This window comes from Copadichromis virginalis, linkage group LG20 (assembly GCF_057382275.1).
Source record: "Copadichromis virginalis isolate Kocher_CV1m ecotype Utaka linkage group LG20, C_Virginalis_male_GT1.1, whole genome shotgun sequence".
Classification (NCBI taxonomy): Eukaryota; Metazoa; Chordata; class Actinopteri; order Cichliformes; family Cichlidae; genus Copadichromis; species Copadichromis virginalis.
This window is the reverse complement of record NC_140637.1, coordinates 31,567,081-31,593,894: the sequence shown is the minus strand read 5'-3', so window position 1 is coordinate 31,593,894 and position 26,814 is coordinate 31,567,081. Positions and strand designations below refer to the sequence as shown.

At 42.7% G+C, this 26,814-nt stretch overlaps 2 protein-coding genes across 3 annotated transcripts in view; both read right to left on the bottom strand.

Moving 5' to 3' along the window:
- Window positions 1-1,852: 1,852 nt before the first annotated feature.
- Window positions 1,853-23,612, bottom strand: LOC146685182 (leucine-rich repeat neuronal protein 1). The gene is made up of 13 exons (XM_085443699.1): window positions 23,399-23,612; window positions 15,524-15,686; window positions 15,286-15,431; window positions 14,261-14,362; window positions 13,777-13,961; window positions 13,021-13,263; window positions 12,495-12,617; window positions 12,243-12,365; window positions 11,569-11,983; window positions 10,263-10,392; window positions 9,991-10,169; window positions 9,223-9,381; window positions 1,853-8,960 (listed from the first exon to the last, which is right to left on the bottom strand). Exons 2-13 carry the CDS (start codon window positions 15,603-15,605, stop codon window positions 8,412-8,414), a joined length of 2,436 nt encoding a protein of 811 aa, XP_085299825.1. The 5' UTR covers window positions 15,606-15,686; window positions 23,399-23,612; the 3' UTR covers window positions 1,853-8,411.
- A 698-nt stretch (window positions 23,613-24,310) lies between these two features.
- The window catches only part of elk1 (ETS transcription factor ELK1), a 39,658-nt gene continuing 37,154 nt past the window's right edge, over window positions 24,311-26,814 (bottom strand). Inside the window, exon 12 of one of the 2 annotated variants that reach the window (XR_014917063.1) lies at window positions 24,311-25,433. The gene's annotated coding sequence lies outside the window, so the exon portion shown is untranslated. The remainder of the gene's footprint in view (window positions 25,434-26,814) is intronic. The other variant, XR_014917064.1, reaches the window with a different exon arrangement.

Here is a 26,814-nt window from a genome sequence, read left to right as displayed (position 1 = left end):
TGAAAACTCACAGGTTATTTTAGTGGATACTGAGTGGATTTATCCTGTGCTGTTTTCAAGGCCAGGAGGGGTGCTGGCTCATGATTTCAAAAGTTATACACACACACACACACACACACACACACACACACACACACACACACACACACACACATATATACAGATATATATATATGCGCAGTATCTTAGGACAGAGATCTCCGATGTTGTTCCCGGGATCTGCTGGAGCCACTCGCCTAGCTTGGGAGTCACCGCACCTAGTGCTCCGATTACCACGGGGACCACCGTTACCTTCACCCTCCACATCCTCTCGAGCTCTTCTCTGAGCCCTTGGTATTTCTCCAGCTTCTCGTGTTCCTTCTTTCTGATGTTGCTGTCATTCGGAACCGCTACATCGATCACTACGGCCGTCTTCTTCTGTTTGTCTACCACCACTATGTCCGGTTGGTTAGCCACCACCATTTTGTCCGTCTGTATCTGGAAGTCCCACAGGATCTTAGCTCGGTCATTCTCCACCACCCTTGGGGGCATCTCCCATTTTGACCTCGGGACTTCCAGGTTATACTCGGCACAGATGTTCCTGTACACTATGCCGGCCACTTGGTTATGGCGTTCCATGTATGCCTTGCCTGCTAGCATCTTACACCCTGCTGTTATGTGCTGGATTGTCTCAGGGGCATCTGCACCTGGGGTCTTGCCTGGTGTGATAGACCCCAGCCTCTATGGATCTTGTGCTCAGAGCTTGTTCTTGTGCTGCCATGATTAGTGCCTCTGTGCTCTTTCAGTCCAGCTTTGTCCAGCCACTGGTAGAATTTCTGGATATCAGCCACCTCTGTTATCTGTGGTACATACCGTGCAGGGGCCTGTCCTTCTTTCCGCTTACATACAGCCTCAGTGTGCCTTCCCTCTCTTTGTTACCATCCGACTACACTTCTCCAGTCCGAACGACATTCCAATGTCATTGCTGTATAGCCTGGTAGTGTGGATCAGTGAATCGATGTCTCGTTCACTCTTGGCATACAGCTTGATGTCATCCATGTACAGGAGGTGGCTGACAACTGCTCCGTTCCGTAGTCGGTATCCGTAGCCAGTCTTGTTAATGATCTCACTGAGGGGGTTCAGGCCTATGTAGAACAGCAGTGGGGACAGAGCATCTCCTTGGTAGATCCCACACTTGATGGCGACTTGTGTTATGGGCTTGGAGTTGGCCTCTAGTGTTGTACGCGACATCCCCATTGAGTTCCTGATGAAGGCTCTCAGGGTCCCATTGATCTTGTACAATTCTAGGCATTCCAGTATCCAGCTGTGGGGCATTGAGTCATAGGCCTTCTTGTAATCAATCCAGGCAGTGCACAGGTTGGTCAGTCTGGTCTTGCAGTCTCGGCTGATTGTTCGGTCTACCAGTAGCTGGTGTTTTGCGCCTTGGGTATTCTTGCCCATCCCTTTCTGTGCCCCACTCATGTATTGACCCATGTGCCTGTTCATCTTAGCCGCTATGATGCCTGACAGGAGCTTCCACGTGGTGCTGAGGCAGGTTATTGGTCGGTAGTTGGAGGAGACCGGTCCCTTCTGGGGGTCCTTGATGATCAGGACTGTCCGGCCTTCGGTTAGCCATTCTGGGTGTCAATATTTCCATCTATCAATATTTTACACTTGACAAATGGAAATGTTTAAAATCTATGTAAAATCTATGACAATACATGTGAGGTCTTTGAATCCTTCTTCTTCAGTTGTTTAATTGTGCAGAATTAACACCACTTCCTGTTTATGTATGTATCATAACCAGGATCATTCATCAAACAGATGCTTAAATGTTATCATGAAGTGTATAAACAATAAAGAGGCAGCAGGCTGTGAGGTGACAAAGTGTATTTATATAATTTCCCCTCCCACACACACTCTCACACACATATCTTTAGTTACAGTTGGTGCTCAGTGTTGAGTAAATAATAACAATAACAATAACAATAATAATATAAGCAATTCTTGAAATATAGAGTGATGCACTTTATACAAAATACCCTGGATATAAGTGTGGAGGTTAATGAGAACAGCTGTGTGACGAGTCGCTGGTTCTGCTTGTTGTTTGCTGTGATGGACACCAGAGGGCGCCCCCAACAACTCTATCAGGTGTAAAGGTTCAGATTTCTGTTCACGTTTACAAAACCAAAACATATTCGGATTCTTTGATTTTCAAAAGCCAGCAGGAGCCACATGTCCACAGTTATTGGGCTTTATTTTATGCGCATGTTTAACAAAGGAAAGCATTCAGAGACCAGGAGATGTTAAACTAGGAGATAACTAACCATCTGAATTTAAAAAAATAACTGCAACAGCCACGAGGTGTATTTTATTTTCATTAAACTGGGCTTAGACAAAAAAGTAGAAAGACCCATCAAATCCATCCATTTACTTAACCATGTATCTAATCCAGGGTCACAGGGGGGTTGAGCCCTTCCCAGCTGTCACTGGTCAGAAGGTGGGGTACACCTGGACAGGTGACCAATCCATCACAGAGTAAAGTCCAGGAGTTGTTTGACAGAAATAGAAAAACATTTGTCAGGAAGCTGAGATTAGCTCATGAAGAAAACACACATCTTTGACATTCCTACTTCTGATGGGAAAACATAACAGGGACGTCAAATGGAGCAAGCTCCTGTTTCTTCGCGGTGAGCGACCTGAGCTGCATGCAAAAATCAAAACAAACAAACAAACATTTTGGTTTTGTAAATATGAACAGAAGGTTATTGTGAGCTGCTTCTTGTTTCTGCTGTTTCAAACATCAAGGAGGTTACACAGTTGGCCTGGTTTGTCTGTTTGTTTGTTGGATTGCTTAAAAAAAACAATCAATGGATCTGCATTTAAACTTTACTGACAGTTCAGCTTTTGGATAACTTTTGGAGTTGATCCAGATCCGGAGCCAGGAATTTTCGGCGTTCTTTACCACTGGGACAATGGACAAAACTGCACATTTCACATCATCCATCAAAGGAGAATTTGGGAGGTAACAGCTTGATGCTCTCAAGGAAATTTCACAAAGTAACCAGAGCCAGAGCCAGATGTCCTTCTGGATCCAGAGGTTCAAATCATGGATAAAGGAGGGCATGTTTAGCCTTGGCGGTGGTGCACAGTGTTGGGCTGCCGTTTTTGCTTCAGTTGGTATTTTGGTGATTCAATCGTCTGTTTTAAAGATTGTTAAAAAAAACAGCAGTAAATTACATTTGTGTCTGAGAGACTCAGAGTGAGGTTCACTGAGTGAGGTTTGCATTTTGCAGTTTCCAAGAAAAAAAGCTTGAAGGTCAAAGAGAAAAATGTTCAGCGATCACTTTGCATGTTGGAGACAAATCTGAAACCAGGAATGTGCAGAAATGTTGAGTTTGTGGTTAAAATCTTAGATTTTAGTTTAGAGTTTATCTCAGTCTGGCTTCAGTTTAAAGCAGAACATCATCACAGTGCAGAACCAGAGAGACACCTTTAAAACAGCATGTGATGTTTGTATATACAGTTCATACTCTTTGAAATGCCCAGAGCATCCTTTGGGTGTTTGTTCCTGAAGTGTTTTGGTTGACAGACAGCTGAGGGAATATTTGGCTGAAAGTCTGAACAACAAAACCTGCAAACTGAGGATCTGTAGGAGGATCAACACACGAGGTGAACCTGTCCCACTGCTGTTTCAGGTGTAAAAGTGAGAGAATTGATTTTTTGACTCTCAATAAAAGTTTACAAATTTAAATCACATTTGTTCGAGTATTCGAGAAGATCAAACCCCAAAATCTGAGCATCATAAGTCATCTTAAAGATCGGGAACATCAGGGAATCAGCTCTGTCTGAAATCAAACCAATCAAACTGTGATCCACTGGTCATGTGACATGGCGGCCATCACAGCAGCTCAACTTTCTTGAATTTTGAGGTCTGGTCTTGGTCCATCAGTTATTACAAAGTTTATTTGGGATTATGGATTTATTAAATTCATTTTTTATGGCACAAACAGCCATCGTGTTCACATCTGAGTGAAGGCAAACTCTGCATTCACCAAAGAAAACCAAACTTGGAGACAGATTGAAGAAATTCTGTAATTCTCGTTACCGCTTAAAAAATATTAATCCTACTTTGACTCTTACAAGAAACGTCGAGGTTGGAAAAAATGAAATAAAAATTAAAGAAAAACTGGCCGATCAAAACGATTGATCAATTTTCTGCCCCCTGATTTATTTGTCTGGCTACTCAAACTAGATGACTGAAACGAAATATTAAGCTCTGTATGTTAGAATTAGAAGATCTCATAATTACCTCTGGATAGTTTTACATTATTGCTTCACAGTTATGAGATCAGAGACTTAAAAACCCCCAAAACAATCTCTCCTGTAGTTATGAGAAGAAAATCCCAAGATCTGCCTCTCCTGTTTCTGGACGTCACCACAGTGGACGTGACTGAAGAGCAACTTTCAGCTTTAATTCAAAGGCTTCACGAACGGAACAAAGGACGGAAACACAGCATTATTCCTAGACTTCCTAATTTTTCAAATATGAAAAAGAATTCTTATATTAAAAATTGCTACTTTGTCAAATTACTTTTGATCCTCTGGAGGATGGTGTAAAAAATGGTTGTAATTCCTAAACAATGAACGTAATCTTGTTCTGAAAGCTCTTGAATTTAAGCACAAAGTCTGCATTTCAGTCACTTTTGGTGAAAGCAGAGTGTTTGTGGTCAGAGTCGGAGCGTAACGCTGGATCCTCGTTCCTCCAGCAGTTTGCAGGCTGTCACACGGACATGGTTTTATACAAACAGTCCTAAACACGAGTGCAAAGGCATGCAGCAGTACCCGCCTCCCGGTGCGGCGTCACCCACAAACCCAGAGGACATCACATGATAGAAAAGAGATTACAGCTCTGCATTAGCGAACAAACAGCAGCAGAACACGGTCACCGTTAGTGTTCGTGCGCAGAGCGCTGCTCCCGATGCAGTCAAATATATAAAGGTTATGCATTCATGCTGCTGATGAAGACGAGTGTGTCCGGCGACGGGTTTCAGGAGGATTAAAGGTCCTGTATTCAGACAGGAAGTGGAGTCTTGTGTTTGGTTTGAAGCTGACCTGAAAGAGGATGGACATCAAGTTCTAAAAGTACAGCTGGAAAACATAAATATTGTTTATATTTATATAAACAATATCAGACAAGATCGCACTAGAAGTATGTAAGAAGCTGTTTGAGACGCAGTATGTTGCCACTCAGCATCCACCCAGAAACACCTCGGGCATCTTTTGGGGCAGTTTTCCTGAAGTATTATCTAAAGAAACGCAATCTTTAACGGTCACCGTGGCATAAAAGCTGCATGTAAAGAATCACCAGTAAAATCTGATGAATAACACTTAAAGGTTGGCTGACTTTACACGGAAACAAGGTTTTAGAAAAGTAGATAACTTAAACTTCTTCCACCATCTTTGCTGTTACAATTCCTCTCACAGGTTCAGGATCCACACTCAGTGGGAGTGCCTTTAGCTGAACATTGAATACAGAAATAGCAGACAAGCTGATGCACTGAAACAAGTTTAGATACTGTAACTAAAGTAGATTACTTTCGTTAGAGTAATCTTAGAGGTTGAGTGTGGAGGTGAACCTGCTCTTGACTTCCTCGTTTTATTCATTTAAAAAAGCCTCTGAACTCAATTAAAAGGAGGCGGGAAAGCCGGTTATTGGAATTTTATACTCTATTTGATTGCTCATGGTGCTTTCTTACTACTATCCTCAATCACACCAGAGGCCTATAACCTAACAGTTACACACTCACACTCTGATGGATGTATTGAGGGCGACTGTTGTGCCCAAGGATACTTCAAGGACCTCCAGCCTTCCAGTTAGCAGCTGACCCGCTCTACCTCCTGAGCCCCAGCCGCCCCAAATCAAACCATTTCTCACCTGCTGCACGACGTGAAGCTGTGAGCGGTGAGCAAACAGCACACGAAGGCATGTCTGAAGGTTTGTTTGTTTGTCCAAACCACAATAGTGAGTACAAAAACCTCCACAGGACCACGGTCAGAGGTCATCTAAGGTCGGGTCATTTCTAGTATGAAAACCTATTGCAGGTTGTTCACAGCACTCGGTTTGCTGGCGTATTTACCTTCCAAATGTTGTTTTCCTATCATCTTTATCTCTGGCTGTGACCTGCGGTCCTGTTTTTGGTTTTATTCATTTAGTTTATTCAATAAGTTTTTAAAAATGTATGACTTTTCAGGTGTTTTTGGAGTGAATTCGAGAGAATCTGTTCATTAATTACCCGCTGTTAATTCAAACACTGATAGATCGCCACCCACTGAGGTCACAACACCAGCAGACGCAGCCAGCATCAACAGAGTTACGTCCTGTACCTTTTTTAGCATGAAACCAAAACAGAACATGAAACAGGGTGCGAGGTGTCTGAGTTCAGTGACTGACGCTCTGACAGCTTTCATGGACGCTGCTGTTGGGAAGTTCTGAGGAAATGTTTAAAATAAGCTGACTCAACAGGTTTTTGGTCTTTGAGAAATCTCATCTGCCAGCATCAGTCAACTGAGCCGATAACAGACGGATATATCAGTGCGTCTCTAAAAGCGTTTTCTTCTCCCTGATGAACTTCTGAGCATCGCTGTCACACTCGGAAAGCTACAAATGAGATAATTTTAACAAAACCCTAAATCTGTTTCATTGCTGTGAAAGAGGTTTGTGTGAAGTTCAGCACCAGACTCGTTTTCATCAGGCTGACGTGTGAACCTGAATACGGGACCTTTAACCGTCTCTGAAGATATTTAAAGTGAGATCTTGCACACTGTGCTGAGTGTTAGTGCTGCATTTGTGTTCATCAGATGAACTAAATTACAATAATCCGTTTTTTTTAACAGTAGAGCTACTGTCAGTGTGCTTGACAGAGACGAGACAGGGAGAGAAAGAAGGGAGGGGGCAGAGGTGAAACTATCCGGACTCACTGGGCTTTCCTCTGAAGAAATGCCCAGTTTGAACCAGCTGCCGGCCCAACAACAGGACCCCGACCCACCGTTTGAGAAGCCGATCTGAGGAGAAACAAATCCAGCGACTTCCTGTTAATGTGTCTGTGTTAAATCTGTCCCACAGACTGTTCAGCTGCTCCGGTTTGACAGAAGAAGAAGGATGCTTTGAGAAAAGAAAACCCCCCAAAACTGAAACTTTCATCCTCTTTTCATGCTTCAGCCACGAAACACAAACCAGACGTCCACTTTCATCCTCGCACAGATCCCAGCACGCACAGCCAGTCGAAGTGTGCATCCCTAATCCTGTCAGATCCTGTTTAAAGGAGTTTTTTCTCCCCGCTCTCTCCGAGTCCTGGCTGATATTAAAAACAGCGTAATACTAAGATTCTTCAAACTCGATAAAATATAAAAATTTAATCATTCGGCCGGCCTGAAGTGCACTCGATAGTATTTCATATTATTTTAGTTCTGGTATTCAGATCGTTCCTTTAATCGAAAAGTCAACTCTTTATTTAATTACCTCTGGGCTGAACCACTGCGGTTAACTGTTGCTGGGCTCCTGACTGGTTCTAGTGGTCATTACACATGTCAACGTCACTGGATGACTTTTATCATTATTTAAAAAGCAGATTTGAGAGAAAAAATGCAGACAGAAATTTTTTTATCCCACATAAAATAAATTTGTGATTAAAATTGGACTCCACATTTTTTTCCTTTGGTTTTGAAAGTGTTTAGATTAATAGACACCAAGTGGCTCCAGGCTCTGTGCTTCTGACGCTTGACAAAACAGTCATGACCCTAATTTTAAGGCCTTGAAATCATCCAGATGAAGGAGTTTTTAAAAAAGAACCTCTGTATGGTTCCATTGAAGGGGGAAACTATCCATACAGGTCAAAACTGTTTTTTGTGGCAGGCAGAAAACATGTTTATTTCTGCTCTAAAAGTAGACATTTTAACATGGGAGTCTATGGGGACGGACTCACCGGTGGAGCCGGCCTCAAGTGGCCACTAGAGGAACTGCAGTTTTTCATAACTTGGCTTTTGTCGCTTGATGATTTGAGAAAAACTCAATTTAAACTGCATAAATGAACTGACTTTAAAGGCACCTACACAGCTGAGTCTACCTGGAATGCAAGTGGTGACCTGGAAGAAAGGAAATCGATCAGATTGACGGCTGATGATGGGAGGTGATTAGCGGGAGTGAGCTGGTTTGGAATAGATGGACTGAAGCATGAAAAAAAGTCCCTTAAGAAAGCTGAGATGGGTGTCCTGCTGCTTTAATCAGTTCACACACCTGACCTCGCCGTCATCTCTTTGACTGTCAGGCTCCTCGCTGAGTCACATGACCCTTTTCATCCATACAGCTTCACTTCTGTGGTCCTCTTGCCCCCCCGAGTGTCTGTCAAACCTCCCCCTCCACCCTCCTTCAGCTACCACATGTACGTCTTTGTGGTGTCGATCTGACTCCCCCCTGCCTCCTCACCCCTCGCTCCTCCCTCCCTGTCTTCCTCCTCCTTGTCGTCTTTGTCCTTCTCGGTCTCGCTCTCCCACAGCGTGATGAGCGGCGGGTAAAGCTCATTCAGAGGGATGGATGTGGCGTGCTGCATGTACTTCTTCAGTGAGTGGCCGCAGGACTTGTGCTGCTGCACGCGCCGGCCCATGTACACCACCAGCAGCGCCATGATTGACAAAGCGAACATGGAGCCCATGACGGCCGCCAGTGCCACGCTGCTGCGCCGCGACGCCACCAGCTCCACTGAGAAACCCGCCTCTTTAGTGGTGATGTTCAGACAGGAGGTGTGGACAGGACCAGAGGGGAGGGAGGAGGAGGAGGATGGAGACAGAGGGGTAGGGGAGGTTCTAGGAGAGGAAGAAGGAGAGGTGGGGTGAGGAGGAGAGGAGGAGACAGTGAGGCAGACGTGGTACTCTGTGGCAGGAAGGAGATGAGTCAGGTTGTACTCCTGCACGTCGACTGGAACCTAGAGGGGGAGGGGGAGGCAGAGAGGAAAATGTAATTAGCCCATCGAGTGCCTCCTGCTGGGTGTAAACCGAGTGTGATAAGATAGGGTGTTGATGACAGAGCCCGAACAGGTTGAGCGATTGATAGCAAGTTTATATTATTCGTGTTTCCCACGCCACGCGTCAAACTTAGTTAAAGCTGAGTCAAAATAATCTGTAAATGCAAACTCCTGTGATGGCTTCACGACTTCCAGCAGTAATGTCATTGGGTGATATGTTCACCTTGGCCGTGTAGCTGATCTGAGGGTTGTCAATGTGCACGGTTGCACTGGTCCACCGGGGAAGAGGGCCGGGGATGTCATGATGGTTTGAACCCACAGCTGAAGCTCCTCCGCTGGGATATAACTTCCACTCCAACACCACAGACTGTGCGTGAACCACCTGCACATGAAACAAGAAACAGTGAATCACCAGATTCATGGAGGACAAACTGTCTGGAGCATTAGATAGTTTAATAGCAGAAGAATAGAAGGAGGCACTAGAAGAATAAAATATAACCAGAAGAAGTAAAGAAGAAAAACTAGATGAAGTAGAAGCTGAAGAACTAGAAAAAGAATAAATTATAGAAGAAGAAAGGACCAGAAGAAGACCTGAAGAAGAATAACGTAACAAACTGGCAGAAGTAGAAAAAAAATAAGTAGTAAGTTTGATGTAAAACTAGACAAATAATTAAACTAGAAGAACAACTTTAAGAACAAATAGCTAGAAGAAGAACAAGAATAACAAGAAACAAAAGAGGAGTAACTACTCGATGGCAAACATGAAGAAGAGGAAGAAGAACTTCATGAAAATATGGATAAAAATCACACGCTAGACGAAGAACAAAAGAGAAGAAGATGAAGAACTTGAAAAGGGCAAGAATAATAAGAAGGAGAAGATGCAGAAGATATAGATGAATTAGTGCAAGAACTGGAAAAATATTAAGAGCTCACAGCATATTTCTAATAACACCTACACCTGTTCGTATAGCACATGAAGGACAAAACGTACCTTAGCGAGCACCACCAGAGACCCTGCACCACTGGATGAGTTCCCCAACCAGGTCCTTTCTCTGCTGGGGTCATTCCCCCCACCAGACCAAGAGCCGGCATATCCCTGAGAGTCTACAAACACCGAGACACTCTTGGTGTCTGCTCCTTCGATGTTCCAAGCCACACAGGTGTACACACCTGTAAGAGAAGAGCAGCTTTTATGCCACTGAAGGTCCAAATTAAAAATCCACTTTAAACTGAACTGGATTTGAGCCTGCAGCTCAGACTGACCTGCGTCTGATGGCTCTGCGTGTTCGATCACCAGCGCACCAGGATCTGACATCCGATGCTTCTTCTTCCTCCTGCTCAGGCCACGCCCCTCCTCTGATATGATTGGTGAAGCCACTGCCTCTGAGCTCACCTGAGCAGATTCATAATGTCACTCTTTGGTGTCTCTTCACAGGATCATGCACTTTTTTAGTTCTCACTCATTGCATGAATTTATTTGACTAATTCGTTTTTTTTAGGTTAAATATGGTATACATCAGGTAGTTAAGGAATGGGCACATTCAGTTTTTATTAAATGTACGTTCAGTTTATGCCAGAGCTTTTTTTTCTTAATGATAAATTGTTTGGATAAATAAACCTTTAATTCTATTTCAGATGCCATTGCTCAAAATTTTTGCTTCATGTCATGTGAAGATACTTGTTTTGGGTTAAGAAAAGATTTTAGCTGGGGTACACGTACACACAACAGCAGACGTAGACTGTGACAATAGGACATGGAACACATGACGGACCGGGGAGACAGGATGAAACACGAGTAGAGGAACACGGGAACAGTCAAGGGGGCAAAACACAGAGAGCGAGAGGGGAACAAGTAGCCAAGAGAATGAAGAGAGCACAAGAGGGACATGACAGGCTGGGGAAATGTGGGATAAACAGGATAGAGGGGGGAACGTGAAATGGAAGACAAGGGAAACAAGACACAAAGACACACAAACCCAGACACACAGAGAGGGACACAGAGGACAAAGACTCAGGGGAACCTAATAACCAAGGAGCTAAACAGGACAACCTAGGCAATAAAGAATAAACTCAAGACTAACAAAATAAACCATAATACAAAAATGACATCAACATACAAGAAAACTCAAAACGGGTCAAATGACCCAGGACGATGACAGTAAGTGACTCCCACGACCTATCAGGGCACAGATGTCAAAGCTGTAAATGTACATGGCAGGAGATTGAGTCGCTGTGGTGATTTAAACCCATTTCCAGGGTGTCTCATGCTCTCACGCTGAAGCTGTGTCTGCTGGAGTGAGTCATTTAGTACAACTTAATGTTGCACTTGATTAATGTAGCTCTGTTATTAGCTAATCGCTAATTATACAGTGGAACAGACAGAACAGTGGAGATGCAGAGGGAACGACACACTGGGGAGTTTATTCACCACGTCCAGCATGAAGAGGAAGTAACGTGTAATAATCACTGTCTGTTGTGATAACTGATTAACTGAAATCAATGAAGTGAAAATGCTCGAAGCTTTGTGTTTCTCTCTGGGACTTGGACACACACAAAAGTTTCTGCCCACCTTGTCACCATTTGGCGTCACCCAATAGAACTGAGGGGCGGGGTCGGCGTCTGCCCAGCACTCCAGCGTAATTGGCTGCCCTGCGCTGACATTTATGGTCGGGGGGAAGGAGTGAGGAGTTATGTGAGGCAGGCAGCTGTTGGTACCTCCTCCGCCCCATCCAACCGCCACCACCTCCTGCAGCTCCTGACCGATCAGGTGAGGCGGGGAGGAGCAGATGGTGATGGAGGAATCCAGCAGCTTGAGGTGTGATTGGTTGCCAAGGTGAGGCCCCCAGGAGGAGAGGCAGTCGCACCGAAGAGGGTTCGAGTGAAGAGAAACCTCCTCAAGAGAATGGAGGGAGGAGAGGAGGTCTCCAGAGAGGAGGCTGAGCTGGTTATTATGGAGGAGGAGAGTCCGGAGGGAGGGCAGGTTACTGAGGGCAGAAGACCGAAAACAAAAGACATTGAATGAGGAAAAAGAAACGAAGAATATGGACAGATAGAAAAGAAAGAAGAGACGAAGAACTAGGAGAATGTGAAGAAGAAGATGAGGAGACAACAGCTGAAGGAGTTACAAATGTACAAAATCAAAAAATAAAAATAAAAATCACTTTTACTCATGAAAAACATAACGTATGTAAAAATAAAACATAACATCAGTGTGGGGTGGCTCAGAGACCGTTAGACACTCACCTGAAGGCCTGTGGGTCCATGTAAGAGAGGCGTGGGTTGTTGCAGAGCTCCAATTTGGCAAGTTCTGGAAGGTTTTGAAAAGCTGCTCGCTCCACCATCAGCAGGTCCTCCATGTTGTTCAGACTGAAGCCAAGCACAACACAGCATTTACTACAACGTGCAACCGTGGCAGCATCCTAAGGTGAAAAACAAAGCCAGAAAACTCCAACAGCTTGGAACAACGTGATCTCTACTTTGTGTTTTCCAGCCAACCTGAGTTCCTCCAGGTGCTCAAGGTTCTGGAAATCTCCCTGCTGGACTCGACCAATCGGGTTCCTGTTCAGGTCTAGGAACTTCAGGTTTGGGAGCACGCTCAGAGCATCGCGAGGAACAGACCTGCCATGAGAATGAAATTCAGCCATGGCTCCAGTGGCAGAAGGTTATGGAACTGAGACCTTATTTAATCATTGTACATCCCCTTGAAGCTAAAAGTGTGTTATTAGTGGACATTCAAGGCTCTGACTGCTGAGAACCCTTTAAAACAACTTTCCCCCCACCCTGTTACATCAACAGTATCCTTCACTACCACTCGTATCAATCACATCACCATTTTCCTTTGATAATGGCTATTTCATCTGTCAACAACTACAAGTTGCCATTTTCAATGCTCTCTGGTCACCACATTGCTTCTATTCTTGCCCTTTATGCATTTAAGACAGGAAAGTCTACTTAATAACAGGGTTATAGCTAGGTCTAACAGGCTAAGAGAAAGTAAACTAGGGGTCCTGTGCTGACGAACCTGAGCCGGTTGTCGTAGAAAGAGAGGCTCTCCAGGTAGTCAAGGCCCAAGAAAGCAGCAGAGGGAACAGAGGCCAGTCCCATTCCTGCCAGGACCAGGCTGTGGAGGCGAGACAGAGGCAAGAAGTTCTTCTCCTCAAGACCCAGGATAGGGTTTTCCCCAATCATCAGAATCTCCAGGGATGGCAGAGACTCGAACCAGCGACTGTCGATAGCCACCAGATGGTTGGAGTTCAGGTGGAGCCTAGGAGAAACATCAGAGAATAGAGAACTAATTCAGATGAAGCTGAATGGTAGCAACATGACAGGTTTTTGAAAGTTTTGGGGTGGATGTAGTCCCTGAGAGTGACCTAGTGAACCTTTAGGAACTTTCAAGATCTGATTATATTGGTCTTTGGTGTTTTTTTAAATTGCTTTTAATCTTATTTATCTTACTTCTACCGGTATAGTGAATTTGACATGAACAACGACCAACTTCACATTTGCTGGGCCCAGATCTTCGACAGTTAACATCAGAGATGGATGACTCCTAGATCCAGCCTTCAGATTTTGTCTGCTATGATTCTGTTCTCAGAGAAACCCCCACGTTCTACCTCCTGAGTCCTCACTGAGAAAGGTGTACTGGCTTTAGCTGGCTCTGGTGGTCTTTTTAAGGTTCTATTCATCTCATATGCAGTTCTGATGGTCATCTGCAAGATTCTGGGATAAGTTAACAGTCAGAATGAGGTTTGATAGAAGAAGTGGTGGTGGCGATTACCGCAGCAAGTTGGTGAGGCCGGCAAAGGCTTTGGGTCCGATGGAAGAGATGTGGTTATGGTTGATGTAGAGCTCTTCCAGACTGGAGAGATTCCTCAGACAGAAGTCCTCCAGCTCCTCAATGTGGTTCTCCTCCAGGTACAGAGTCACCAGGCGGCCAAGAGAGGACAGGCCCATGGAGCCCACCTGAACAGACAAGAAGAGACAGTATTTCGGTATGAAGCTGACTTAGAGCGGATTATCAAGTTGGACCAGGATGCAGATAAATGTAAACCACATTTTTTTCACTTCAGTTACAAGTTGTAAGCAAAATCCGGCATCTGGTGTAAAGATTTGATCTCAAATCAAACATGCAGAGCTACCCACTGCGCCGAACCCCGTGTGAATATGTAGCAGCTGAAAGCTTTCATCCAGCTGTTACTGACATCTGTATCCTGCTGTTCAACAAGACTGTGGATAAATATTGAGAATCGAGAAGCGCATACCTGTGTGAAGTGGTTCTGAGACAGGTCGAGCTCTGTCAGGTTGGTCAGACTCTGCAGTTCAGTAGTTATAGAGGAGATGTTGTTACTCTGCAGCAGCAGCACCTGAAAGGAATGATGAAAAATCACATTCAGAATATATTAACAACATAATGACTGGTCAGTCTTTCAACTGGCTCATTAGAGTCAGGTCAGAGTCAGAACCCCAGTTTATGTTAATGTATGCAGGGTCTCATTAGTCAAGAACAGAAAATACTCTCCTTTTGATTCAATCCCAAAGCGATGCTCTCTGCAGGCATGAACTGAGAAAGACGCTACCTTGTTCTTTGGGTTCATGAACTAGAGCAGATGTAACAATCAAATTTCACAATAAATCTCTGTCATCTTTGTAAGTAGTTCGGTGTTGTCTGATCCTTGTGTGCCTGCAGACATCCCTGAGGGTCAAAAGAGCACAACCATACACTATATATAGTGATGGATTTGAAAGGTATGTAGGCCAGAAAAGTGAATCAAGTGCATGAATGCATTAAACCTGCTAACAGCCAGCAAGGAGGGTGGGGGGTGGGGTTCCTCTGGTTGCCATTGAAAAATTGATAGAAGTCTGGGAAATGAGCCTATTGCTCCCCTGCTCTATTACCACTGTAAAAATGTTCCTGATGAGTTTATGGTCTGACTTGCTCAAAGTCTCATGCTTTGTTTTGGGTAAATGATGGTCCCGAATAGAGCACAAAAAGGATAGAGCAACGTTTGCTTTGGGTTTGCATCCCGTGACTGACAGCCACTTCTCACATTGTTTAGCCCATGACTCAAGGAGTCTGAGTGTTTTATTAATATTTCTTAGCAATAAGTGAACCAAGCTGCTTCACACTTAAGCCTAAAAGTTGTTTTTTGTTACATTTTTATGACACTGTTGTATGAGCAGGCTTTTAAATTGAAGGCAAGCTAGAGACATAATACATAATAAGAAATGTATTGTAAAAGCTCATTTTTAGGCTCTGCATGGAGGTCCATCCATGCAGGGCTGTTACCTGCGTATCAGCAGAGATGTTGGCTGGTACTCTCTGCAGATGGAGTTCATTGCAGTCGACTGTCCTGGCCTGGTGATGCACAGACTGTGGGGTGTACCACGGTCGCGTCTCACATACACACTGCAGAGGGCACAGCACAGCGCCACCTGGAGGGAACACACACATGCACCAGGGCTCTCTTTAAACAACATCTGCGGATCATTAAATGTCCATTTGCATCCTTTATCCTAATCTTTACCTTGGCTGGTCCCGCTCATTTCAGCACACGCTGATGCTATAACCAGGGAGAGGAGGAGAATGGAGAGAACTTCAGATCCCATGATGCACTGGGCTGTGGCGCAGGATAAATAGCGATGACACGTGCCTCCAGATGGCTGGTCGGAGTTTCATCTACACAAATACTGAAAAAGTAAAGGATAGAATTTTTTTTTTTTTTAAAGGAATTTACTCTGTTGAAGTTGCTGCTAGCAGATACAGTTAATCATTAGTTAGCCTAGCTTAGAATTTAATTAAATGTCTCTAAAGAAGTTGAGTAAGTGGAAACACCTGGGTTGATTATGTTGTAACAGCAGAAATGTGGAACCGTCACAGACCAAGCATGAAAAACTAAACCTTAAAGTGACAACGCTGCAGTTCCTTTAGTGGCCACTTGAAAATCAGAATCCTTTATTAATGCCTGAGGAAAGCACGTGGTCACAGAGAAAGTGAGAACATTAACCGAGTAACCTAAATTAAACAATACAATATATTACAAAGTTACAAAATACAACAAAACAGCTCAAATATATACAAATTATAAATAAATTAAAAATATATGGTTGAAACTGAGGTGCCCTTCTTATTTTCTCTGTAGAGGATGTGTAAATATAAAGGGTGTAAAGCTATTACACTGTGTACTGCGCTTTAGATGGAGGAGTTGTACAGGAATGATTTCCTGTGTCGTTCAGTGGTGCATTATGGGTAATCTCAGTCTCTGAGTGATTTGTAGTTGCATTTATTAAAATGTATCTGTACAGTTTATGCACAGGTACATTTGTCACTACCAAACTTACTAGTGGCAGATGATAACTCTCTACCCTACCACGTTCCTAAAAAATAGGAACGTGGTTTATTCAAGCATCAGCTAAAACTGAAGCTTGAATAAACCAGTCGGCGGCATCATGTTGGCTAAGCCAGTGTTTTGTTTACAGCTTGTGACACACATTCGCAAACAAACATAAATATTTCATTAGCAGGAACTGTGTCAAACTCATGCTGCAGCATCCATCAACACACAGCAGCAATTAATCTGACAACGCAGAGGAGAGGAGGGGGCAGCGGCCTGGTGACACACAGGATCAAATCAAAGTGTGTCTGCAGCCGACCAGCCAATCCCAAAACACACACTCGCTCCTGTTTCCAACACTTCTGAGGACATTAAACTCTCTCACGCTCATTCACTGGGGCCACAACTTTAAAGTACTCTTTGTTTTACTCTACAGTTTTATTGCACAAGTTCCAGCTCTGGTCTTCATTATTTTTCTCTATTATATTTTATACATTTGTTTGCAAAGAAACCACTGAGGTTGTTTTTGCGTGTTTTTATGCAAAGTAGCAGCTCTGACATTGCACTGAGATGAACAGAATAGGATAAAAGAGCCATCAATATATCGGTCTAATTTAAAATGAAACCAAAATCAGGTCTTCAAATTAAAATGTCCTCAATGTGAAGAAGTTGAGTCCCCACAACATGAGTTATACAAGAACACACACACACACACACACACACACACAGCCTCTGTTAATGTAACCAGACAGCCGTGCTGCTGTTGATGTTGCCCACACACACACACACACACACACACACACACACACACACACACACACACACACACACACACACACGCACGCACAGCGGGAAATGGGGACACCTTGCCTCTGGTGCCATGGCAACCAGCCAGGAAGTGACATAGCAGGACAAAGGGGAGGGATTGACCTCAGTGCCGCCCCCTGATTGGTCCAGTTAGTTCTCACTGTGTCCCAAATCCACACTGAATATAATCACATGCACTTTATGTGTGTAACATAGACTAATGTTTGTATTTATCATATATGAAACCTTAAATTCTCTAGTTATTTATTTATTTGCTCAACTGGAATGATTTTGTAAACTTGGAAAACTGCACTAAAATAAAAATACAGAGAAAATGTCCTTAGTTGTAGCATTTCTTACTTTGGTAAAAAATGTATTCCAACTTGCCTGATGAGGCCATGATGGGCATGTTTATTGAGACTGCAAGACTGAGTCAACGGCTATCAGGAAGTTGTGTTTTTACTGTAATTGCTGTCCTGATTTTCCTAAATCTTCCATCTTATATATGCCCTCCATACTACCGTATAATAATTAAAAGACTAAAATTAATACTGAAACTAATTAAAACAAAACATTTTCAAAAAGCAAAAACAAAACTGAATTAAAAATAAGATGTTAAAATGGCATTAAAATAAAACAAAGTTGAAAATTACAATTTTTTCCTCCCATCGAGTCCTATAATACCGAACACACTTTCAGCTGCCTGCTAGCTTTTAGAAAGAACGCACGATTATCACACTTCCATGTAGGCCTCAGTTTTCATACCTGGAAGCTACTTCAATTTTCACATACAGCCCATCATTCAGTTGTACTGAAATCATTCTATGAAGTCATCTTATTTTCAGGTTCAGCTCATACTCCCCAGTTCTTTGCCCCCCTCCTAATGTGGTCGTGTCTGCTTAAAAACAAACAGGACAAAAAGGAAAAACTCGAGTCTTTAAAACAGTGGCTTCAAACAGTGTGTGTGTTTCTGTGGCAGGCTGATATGAAGCACGGCTGGTAGGTTGGACACAAAATAAGCCTCTACCTGCTGTCCTCCCCTGAGGCAGCATGCACATCATTTAAAAATAAAAAATAAAAAATCATCAGAGAGATGAATGAACACAGAAAATCAGCTTGAACATCATGGGAAATACTACAAGGGGCTCTGGTTAGTTCACTATATCAAAGAACTTTGGGTCCTATGGAGCTGTAGACCAAAAATACACATTTTGGGAAGGGTAAACATTTATTTCTGGTAATTTCCTTCATGCTGTGGACTGATTTAATTGTGCTTCTGTGAATAAATTGAAGTTATTGTGCCAACATTTTCAAAATTCTTGATTAACCAATAAGTATGAATTAGCAGGACACTATTATTTTATGGATAATATGAGCTTTCCTGTGAGAAAACAGAAGAAAATGCCATTTTATTTCTCTTTGGTCATATTATTGATACCATGTTCTTTCTTGATACTGTCTTTCATAGTCTAAAAGCTGGTGTAAACAATTAATTTAGCAATTTATCTTAGTTTTGTGCCACTCTATGTGCCCTGGGCTGAATACCAGCCAATTAATGTGCAATAGTATTATCAGTAAAAGGAAAGGATTCTCTAATAACAGCCGGGCAGTCTAGCATCTGTGGTTAGTTCATGTCTGTATTAAGCTTTCAGGTTGTTTTTGCAGTAATTCTCATAAAACCCCAAATAAATGCTGACTTTGGAAGTCAGTCGTGTTTTCAGTCCGCTGCTGGTTCATAATAATACACTCCAAACAGTAATGATTGTCTGTGGCTTTCTGCCTTTTAATAAGCTTTTTGTGAGGATATAATGTGCAGTGAGTCAGACAGCAGAGCTACTGGGACAAAAGGTGCACAGGGGGGTGGGGCAGATTTGCCACTAGTTCGTTAGCATATTATTAAATATCGCTCATTAAGTTCAAAGGTTTGTTGATGAATTTGCGATGAACGCATCAAACCTGAACACAGCACGGTAAGAACATGTCAGCATTTGTCTGACAGATCGTTCAAATGTCTGAACCTCCTCCTTCTGGTTAGTGACAGACCAGAGGAGGTTCGTCTCTCTGCTCCAACATCTGAACACCCCCCCGCCCCTTTGCTGTTGAGCAGATGGAATATTGATGAGCTGATATTAATTATTTAAGCAGCTGTGAGTGCCTCATTTACTGTCCTTCTCTACAGGCTGTGATTGGAGGAAAGCAGGAGATGCTGGTTAATGAACTGTGACACACACACACACACACACACACACGTCTGCCTTTGTAAGGACCATCACAAACATAATGCCAATCTGGGACCTGCCTGATTTGAGCTAAACAAATGTTTAAACACTCAGATAGGATTTAAAAGGTCTACTCTTGTTCTAATGTTCCAACAAATGTCCAATTTAAAAAAAAATGTCCTCACTTTTCACTGATGTTATTATTTTGTGAACATCTATTAACTTTTTTTAAGAAAATGTCCCCATTTTGTGTAAAGTTTTTCACTTTTTACAAATGTACTAAATGCTGTTGGGGTTGAACTCAAAAAAGTAGGAAAAAATACATTACTTTACTTAATTACTCCATAAATGAACTACTTTGTTGCAGTACCTCTTACATTGCTTTGTAACATGTCCTGAGATATATTACACTACAGCTACCATTTAACAATAAAAATGTTGTGCAACATTCCTGCACGCTGATATAACTTCCTATCCTAATGACAACATGATCTTTCTTGTCGTGTTTAAGTATGAACCCAAAGCTTAAAATCAGCCTGAAGAGCATTTCACAGAAATTAAGGTTACAATGCTTCATGCCTGACTGTGCATCACTGCTTTTATTACCTGTGTGAAAAAGTGATTGCCACCTAAACCTAATAACTGGTTGGGTCACGCTTAGCAGCAACAACTGTTGATTAAGCATTGAAGATAACTGGCAATGATTCTTTCACAGCGCCGTGGAGGAATGTTGGCCCACTCATCTCTGCATGATTGTTGTAATGAATTTTATAAAGAACTCCAACCCATTCAGGAATGCACTGTTAATGACTTGACTGGTTAAGTAAGGGTTAATGTGAGATTTAAAAGAGATTTAAAAAGTAAAAACCTTTTAGTCCTCTTCCCCTCAATCCCTAGCCACAGCAGACTGATGCCCCCCCCCTTCACTGTGGATTTTGCAGGGGTTTCTTCCTGTTAGAAGGATTTTTTTCTTTCCCACTGTTGCCAGATGCTAACTCTTATAATGCAGCAAGATGACTGGTGTTGTGATTTTGGACTAAAGAAAATAATATGAATACATTTTAATTGAATTGCTTAAATAAAGCTTGTAAATGTACTAATCTTGCAAAAAAATAATCAAATAATGGGCTAATCAGCTGTCATTTGAGCTCTAGAGTGGATATCATTGAATACTACTTGTCTACTTTTACATTTAACTACTATAACAATAAACTGTTACCAAAATTTGCCATTTTGTCTCTCTGTTGGTCATCGTGGCTTGAGCTGAAGCAAACCTGCCACGGCCTGCTAAGGCCCGAGTTTGAGCTCTTAGGAAGTCCTCAAAGCCATAGATTTGTCATAATAGTCAACCTAATTTTGAAGTGCCTTAAACCTGCATTCTTTTTAACAGCCAGTAGGAGGCAGCACATCTGGTTGCATCAAAGTTTATGGACACTCGGCTCCTTCGACCAGTGACCTCACGGATCAGTCAGGTTGGTCTGATTAAATTATAAAGTTCAGTTTATAATTGAAACTGAAATTGAATTGAAACATCTCTCGTTTTAAAATTTTGGTCATTCTCCAGATTAAGAAAGCAGGATTATTTAGAGCAGGGGTGTCGAACTCCAGGCCTTGAGGGCCGGTGTCCTGCAGGTTTTAGATCTCGCCCTGGGTCAACACACCTGAATCAAATGATTAGCTCATTACCAGGCCTCAGGAGAACTTCAAAACATGTTGAGGAGGTCATTTAGCCATTTAAATCAGCTGTGTTGGATCAAGGACACATCTAAAACCTGCAGGACACCGGCTCTCGAGGCCTGGAGTTCGACACCTGTGATTTAGAGTATGAATATTAGCTGATGGTGTTTCACTCAGAAATTGTTACATAACGAGTGTGTGAGCTCGTCTCAGAGTCAGACCCACCCCCTTGCTCACAATGTCTCATCCCAAACTCCAAGACGGTGATGCTTCACTAACCGAGGAAAGGAGGAAGGAGGCGCAGCTGATTTATAACACGGGACACACCAGGAGCACTTTGTGAAAAGGAATGCATCAGAGTAATTGCTTTAACACAATTATCTAGTTTTCATAATCACAGGAAGCCATAACTGTAACTGAATGTGCATTTTGATTAATTCTTCTGCACTGCTGCAGGGACTTTTCAGTGTCTCTCGGTTAAATTCATCTGCTCTACAACCACAAAGAGACACAAAACAACCACAAAGGGACGGATTAACCTGTCTGAATCACTGCGAGCGTGTTGCTGCAGTCGTTCTGTGGAAAATAAACCTGAGGGTTAACTGAGAGTCGAAGAGGTAAGAGGTGATTACATAAAGCTGAGTCGGTGTTGCTGTGGAAACCTTGTGGATGTGAAACCAAGTCGACTGAAGTGCAGAAACTCTCTGACCTACTTTCATTCAGAAAAATCTATTATGCAACAATAAGTCAAGTCATCCTCCTTTCTGTCTGAATCTGCATCAAAATGCCAGAGGTTCACGTCTCCCGAGGAAGATGAGACGAGGGAGCTTCGTTTTAGACGGATGATGACGACTATATAGATGGATTTTGATTAAAATCTGCACAAAAAGCCAGAAAGTAGTTGCTGCTGGCCCGACACTGAAACGCCAGTCTGACTAAAGAAAAGAGTTGCCACTGACGGGTAAAACATTTACACGAGATATCTGTAATAAACTTAAATAGCTCGAAAAAAATTAGTGTTTTGTTTCATCGTTAGGGAATTAATTAGACTGAAAATACACATGCAAGGAGATGGAGTGAGACTCAAAAATACTGTTGATGACATCAAATCTACATTATAAACCCAGTAAATATTTTTACTTTAAGTGGTGCAACAACCTCACCCACAACACAATAAATTATGCAAACCTAATTAAAACAAAAGAATGACTAAAGTCTTAAAGCAGCACCACAAAAACTGCACACCTGGCCCACACTCAAACTGCTACCCTGAAACTGAACCCACGAGCCTGAACGCCAATAAAACACTGGGGGCGGAGTCAAAAGAACCCCAAGAAACACAAAATCCAACAAAAAAAACTCGAATCTAATAAAAGGAACCGGAGGAAAGAGGAATAGCAAGCTACACATACAGGTGGAACAAACAGGTGATACTAATAAAAGGTGTGGAAGATGATAAAAAGAAGGAAAAAGAACAACTGTAAAAACAAACACAACAAAAATACCAGGGACCATGACACCAAGTCTTAAAACTTTGTCAATCAGCCCATAAAAAGTGCAGACGGATCAAAGCAGCAAACACAGTTTATTAATACATCTGCAAGAACATCTGGAATAATAATGTTGATAAAAATGTGGAGGCACTGCAGACCGAGCGTCAACCTCACGGGCTGAAAGACGAAACTGCGGCTAAATAAAATCACTGAACCAGGCCTCTCAACCATGTTTGTACTGCTGGAACATTTTTTAAATGAGAAGTCCTGACAATTTCCATCTTTTATATACAGTCTTTGGATAGCCAGGGACAGGGTTTCTTCAAAAACACTCTTTCTACTCATTTTATAGCAAAGACTACAGTTCCCATGATCCCTGAATAAACTGGACTTTTGCTTCGAAACCCAAACTTCATAAAATGATTGTGTAGCACAATCAAGAGACGACAAGAATAACACACCTGTATAAACTTTAAAAAGACACCACATGAGACCCGATTTTTTTGTAAGTAGTTTTGATGTCATGTTTTATATCTAAAACTCTTAAAGTTAAAAATTAACAATGCCTGAAGACTGAAGTTGACTTTCCCTGCACAGTGCGGTAAACACAGAGACTGATTAGAGTCCCGTTCATCTTTTCTCTCTTTATCACTCAGTGTCATCAGCATCCAGCTGCATTTCGGCTCATTTAGGAACAAAGCTCGTGTTTCGCAGCAGCGACTCTTTTTCTTTGTGAAAATAAAGAAATGCTAAACTTTGAGGTGAGTACCCGGGATTAAACCCGGGTTTGATTCATGATTCGTCCCTCCGTCTCACTGTGGTGTCCCTGCAGAGCTCCGTGCTCCAGTGAGGACAGACGCCCATGTTCTCACCTTGCTCCTCCGCCTGCTGCTTCTCCTGCTCCCAGCCGCAGCTGCAGACACAGCCCGGGGCAAAGCCTCACAGAGCCGGGCAGAGCCTCACAGAGCCCGGGCGGAATGAGTCCGGTAGAAGCGGGCGGTTCTCCGGTCCGCTGATGTTTTGGTGATCCAGATGAGGGCGGGCCGAGTCCTGCTGCTGCTGGCGCTTTTATCTGAAGGATCCCTCCCTCTCTCCCTCCTGTCCTCTGTCAGGTCCGCGGAAGCTGACTTCCCATCAGCCAATGGGATTTATAGGCCACTGGACGAGGGACCAATCAGGGAGCTCGGATGCTGCACAGAAGCGCTGGAGGAGGAGGAGGGTGAACGATGATGAGGAGGAGGAAGGGGAGGGTGGGTGTCTTCTGACATGACGTAATGCTCCAGATTCACCTAATGACTGAGAGTCTGCGCTCCCCTTGTTATCTCTCTCTACTTTGCTTCTTCTTCTTCTGTGGTGTCTCCGTGGTGCTGTCTGATCTGAGGCACGAACCAGCAGAAAGTTTAAACAGGAAGTTTGAACCTTCACAAGTCAAAATGTCTTCAGTCACACATCAGACGCAAAGAGTTTACTGTTAAACAGAGAGTATCTAAGCATGATGTCAGTGCTTTATAGCTTACATCGCACTTCATCTCTTTTTTATTGGGACATTTCATGGAAATTCAATCAGTGCCTATAAATATAAATTAAATACACTGAAATTAAAAGGTTTTTTAGTTTTAGTGAACAACAATGTAACAACACATTGCTTCATTTCCTCCATAAAACAAAACAATTTGGGGGCTTTGTTTGTATTTATTCTTATTTAGTATAAAAAAATAACCAAACAAACAAACAAACAAACAATGTTGATAACGAATCAAACAACAAACAAAAGAGAAAAGTTTGATAAGTTCTACAATTGTGATTGATCACATGTAGCAAATGTGTTCATGATAAAATGGAATAAATGAATTAATATTATCATTATCGCCTTCATAATACCAGCAACAATTCTAGGATTGTAACGCAATAAGTAAATAAGAAATTGTTAGTATTAAAAAAGCCACAGAGATTTGTGAGGAGCCACTGCTCTACATCAGAAGGAGCCAACTGAGGATTTTTTGCAATCCAGCCAGAAGGCGATCCTTCGACAGACCCAGAGCTTATTTCTGGGAACGCCTCGATATTCCCCAGAAAAGATGCAGACAGAAAGGTGAGAACATGAAGAAATCAAAAATGGAAAAAGGATCAAATATAAACACGCAGAAACATCCACAGTTATCTTTTAGTTACTGCATTTTTATTTAATTTCCACTGCGAGTCCCAGCGAGGTTCTCTGATCTCTGCGGACGTCCAGCACTCAACACTGTGAGGAAACCAAAGTAATGCGAGACACCTGCTGACATCATGAGTGATCTCACATTGATCCAGTAAATCCTCAGGGTGAGTCAGCGTTACTGTACATGGAGCGAAGGCGAGGATGAGGACATCGAGGTGACGATGGCTCACTTTAAAAATGACTGGACAGAGAGGAGGGAGATGATGAAGACGTTTAAACGGTGGTGAAAAGGAAAAAGAAAACAAGATGCTGAAGAATAAAAGAAGACTGATCGTCATTCTGATCACAGATATGAACCAAACTCCACACAAATATCAGCTAATTTAATATCAGTCAGGAGTTGTCACAGATTAGAGCAGTAAAAAATAAATCCACACCAAACACTTCTCGTCATATCAGACCTTAAATCTTTAAAACACTGACAAAGCAGTGTTTCAGCAGGACTTTTAAATATCTTTATTTTTTTAAATCCGATTCTGATGGACATTATAAAGTTTTGAGACTTTGATCCAGTCAGGTTTCTGATGTCACAAAAGTTACTGATAAAAGCCTTTTAGAGCAGTTTCAAGTTCAGAGTGGTTCAGTTGGATTAAGTCCCCTCACTTCCTGTCATGGTCCGTGGGAGTTTTCCATCTGTGGCTGTGGGTCCTCCCCTTTTGGGTGGGGCCAGCGCCTCACCTGTATTCCATCTGCAAGCAATCAGCGGGAGAGCTACTTAAACCTGTGCAACCTGCCTTTCCTCACCAGTTTGTTATGCTCACTAGTGTGGTAACTAGAACTAGACTGACCCTCTGAGACTCATGCTAGTTGCTTCTTCCTCGTGTAACTCTGTTTTCCCTGTGTTTGGAGGTGTTGCATTCCCTGGTTCAATCTCACCTGGATATTCTCCATCTCTTTGCCCTCCGACCTTCTCGTTTCACCTGCTTATGATTGTGAAGTTCCTGCCTCTCCGTCTGTTACAGAATCCCTCCTGTTCCTCTGATGCCTTTTCTGTGCCCGCTCCTGCAACCTGATTTACTAGGCCACTCCCTCTCCGTCCCAGTCACTGACCCTCCGTGGTTATTATTTACTTAAGGCTTTGCCCGCTCTGTATTCTGTTATTTGTTTGTTATTTATTTGGTGTGCATTTGGGTCCTTTCTTTGGGTGAACGTCTAGTTGATGACACTTGCTGTTTGCTATTATAACCTTTTCTCAATTTGTGGATAAAACATCATTTAAAAAATTCCCGTTTTGTTGGAGATGAATATGAAAATGAAAGCATGACTTAAATTAAAACAAAACAAAAACCAATTGCAAATATTTAGTGTTAAAAGCACTTCCTCAAAAGAAACGCCAGCAGTCCTGTGTTCACCTTCTTAGCCAATATGGGCGAGCCGGGGTCAAACTGCTGAGATAATTATTCAAACCTTTTTGTTTCAGTTTTCAGAGATGTAATATCAATAATCTTTTCTTTTTAAACATGAAAGCTAATTAGACCATAAAAACTGCACCTTGCAGAAAACAGTAACCATACATTAGCAGTACAGTTAAACCAGCGTGTGTGTGTATAGGAAGCAGCTGCTGAGGGTTGAAGCTGATGCTATCATGCTTCAAATCAAAATGCTGTAAGGTGGTAATGTGAGGTCTATGAGACTCGGGGCTTTAACTGCAATTGTTCTCCTCTATCGATGATGAAAATACATTTTTGGGCTACATCTCCTCAGAGCCTCCATTAATCTGTTCATACTGGAATAAATGATCAGCGTCTCCCGTAGAACAACAAGACCAACCACTGACAGCTCCAAGGCTCGTCCTTTCTTCTGTGTGGTTTAAGGACGCCAACAGGAGGATTTACTCCACCTGCTCTTTTCCTGACCAGAGGTGAACTCATGTTCAGAGGATCAGAGGTTTAATAAAAAGTAAAGCATGGATTCATGTTTTATTAAACCTCTGAGCTGCAGCTGGATGGAAGCACCGACATCTGATTCCCTCCTCGTTCGAGTTCAACCCAAATTCTCCCACAATGCAAAGTAGGTTTTTCCTCCAACCTGTTTTATCTGTAAATGTGTGTCAGCTTGTACCCTGAGAAT

Bases quoted from the DNA above. Each gene is read 5' to 3' on its own strand.
- LOC146685182 (XM_085443699.1), bottom strand. From the start codon at position 15,605: ATGGGATCTGAAGTTCTCTCCATTCTCCTCCTCTCCCTGGTTATAGCA. The intron at 11,984-12,242 runs GTGAGTGTCTAA...TTCTGCCCTCAG, and splicing joins ATGGACCCACAGGCCTTCAG to TAACCTGCCCTCCCTCCGGA. The intron at 9,382-9,990 runs GTACGTTTTGTC...TTTCATGTGCAG, and splicing joins CTCTGGTGGTGCTCGCTAAG to GTGGTTCACGCACAGTCTGT.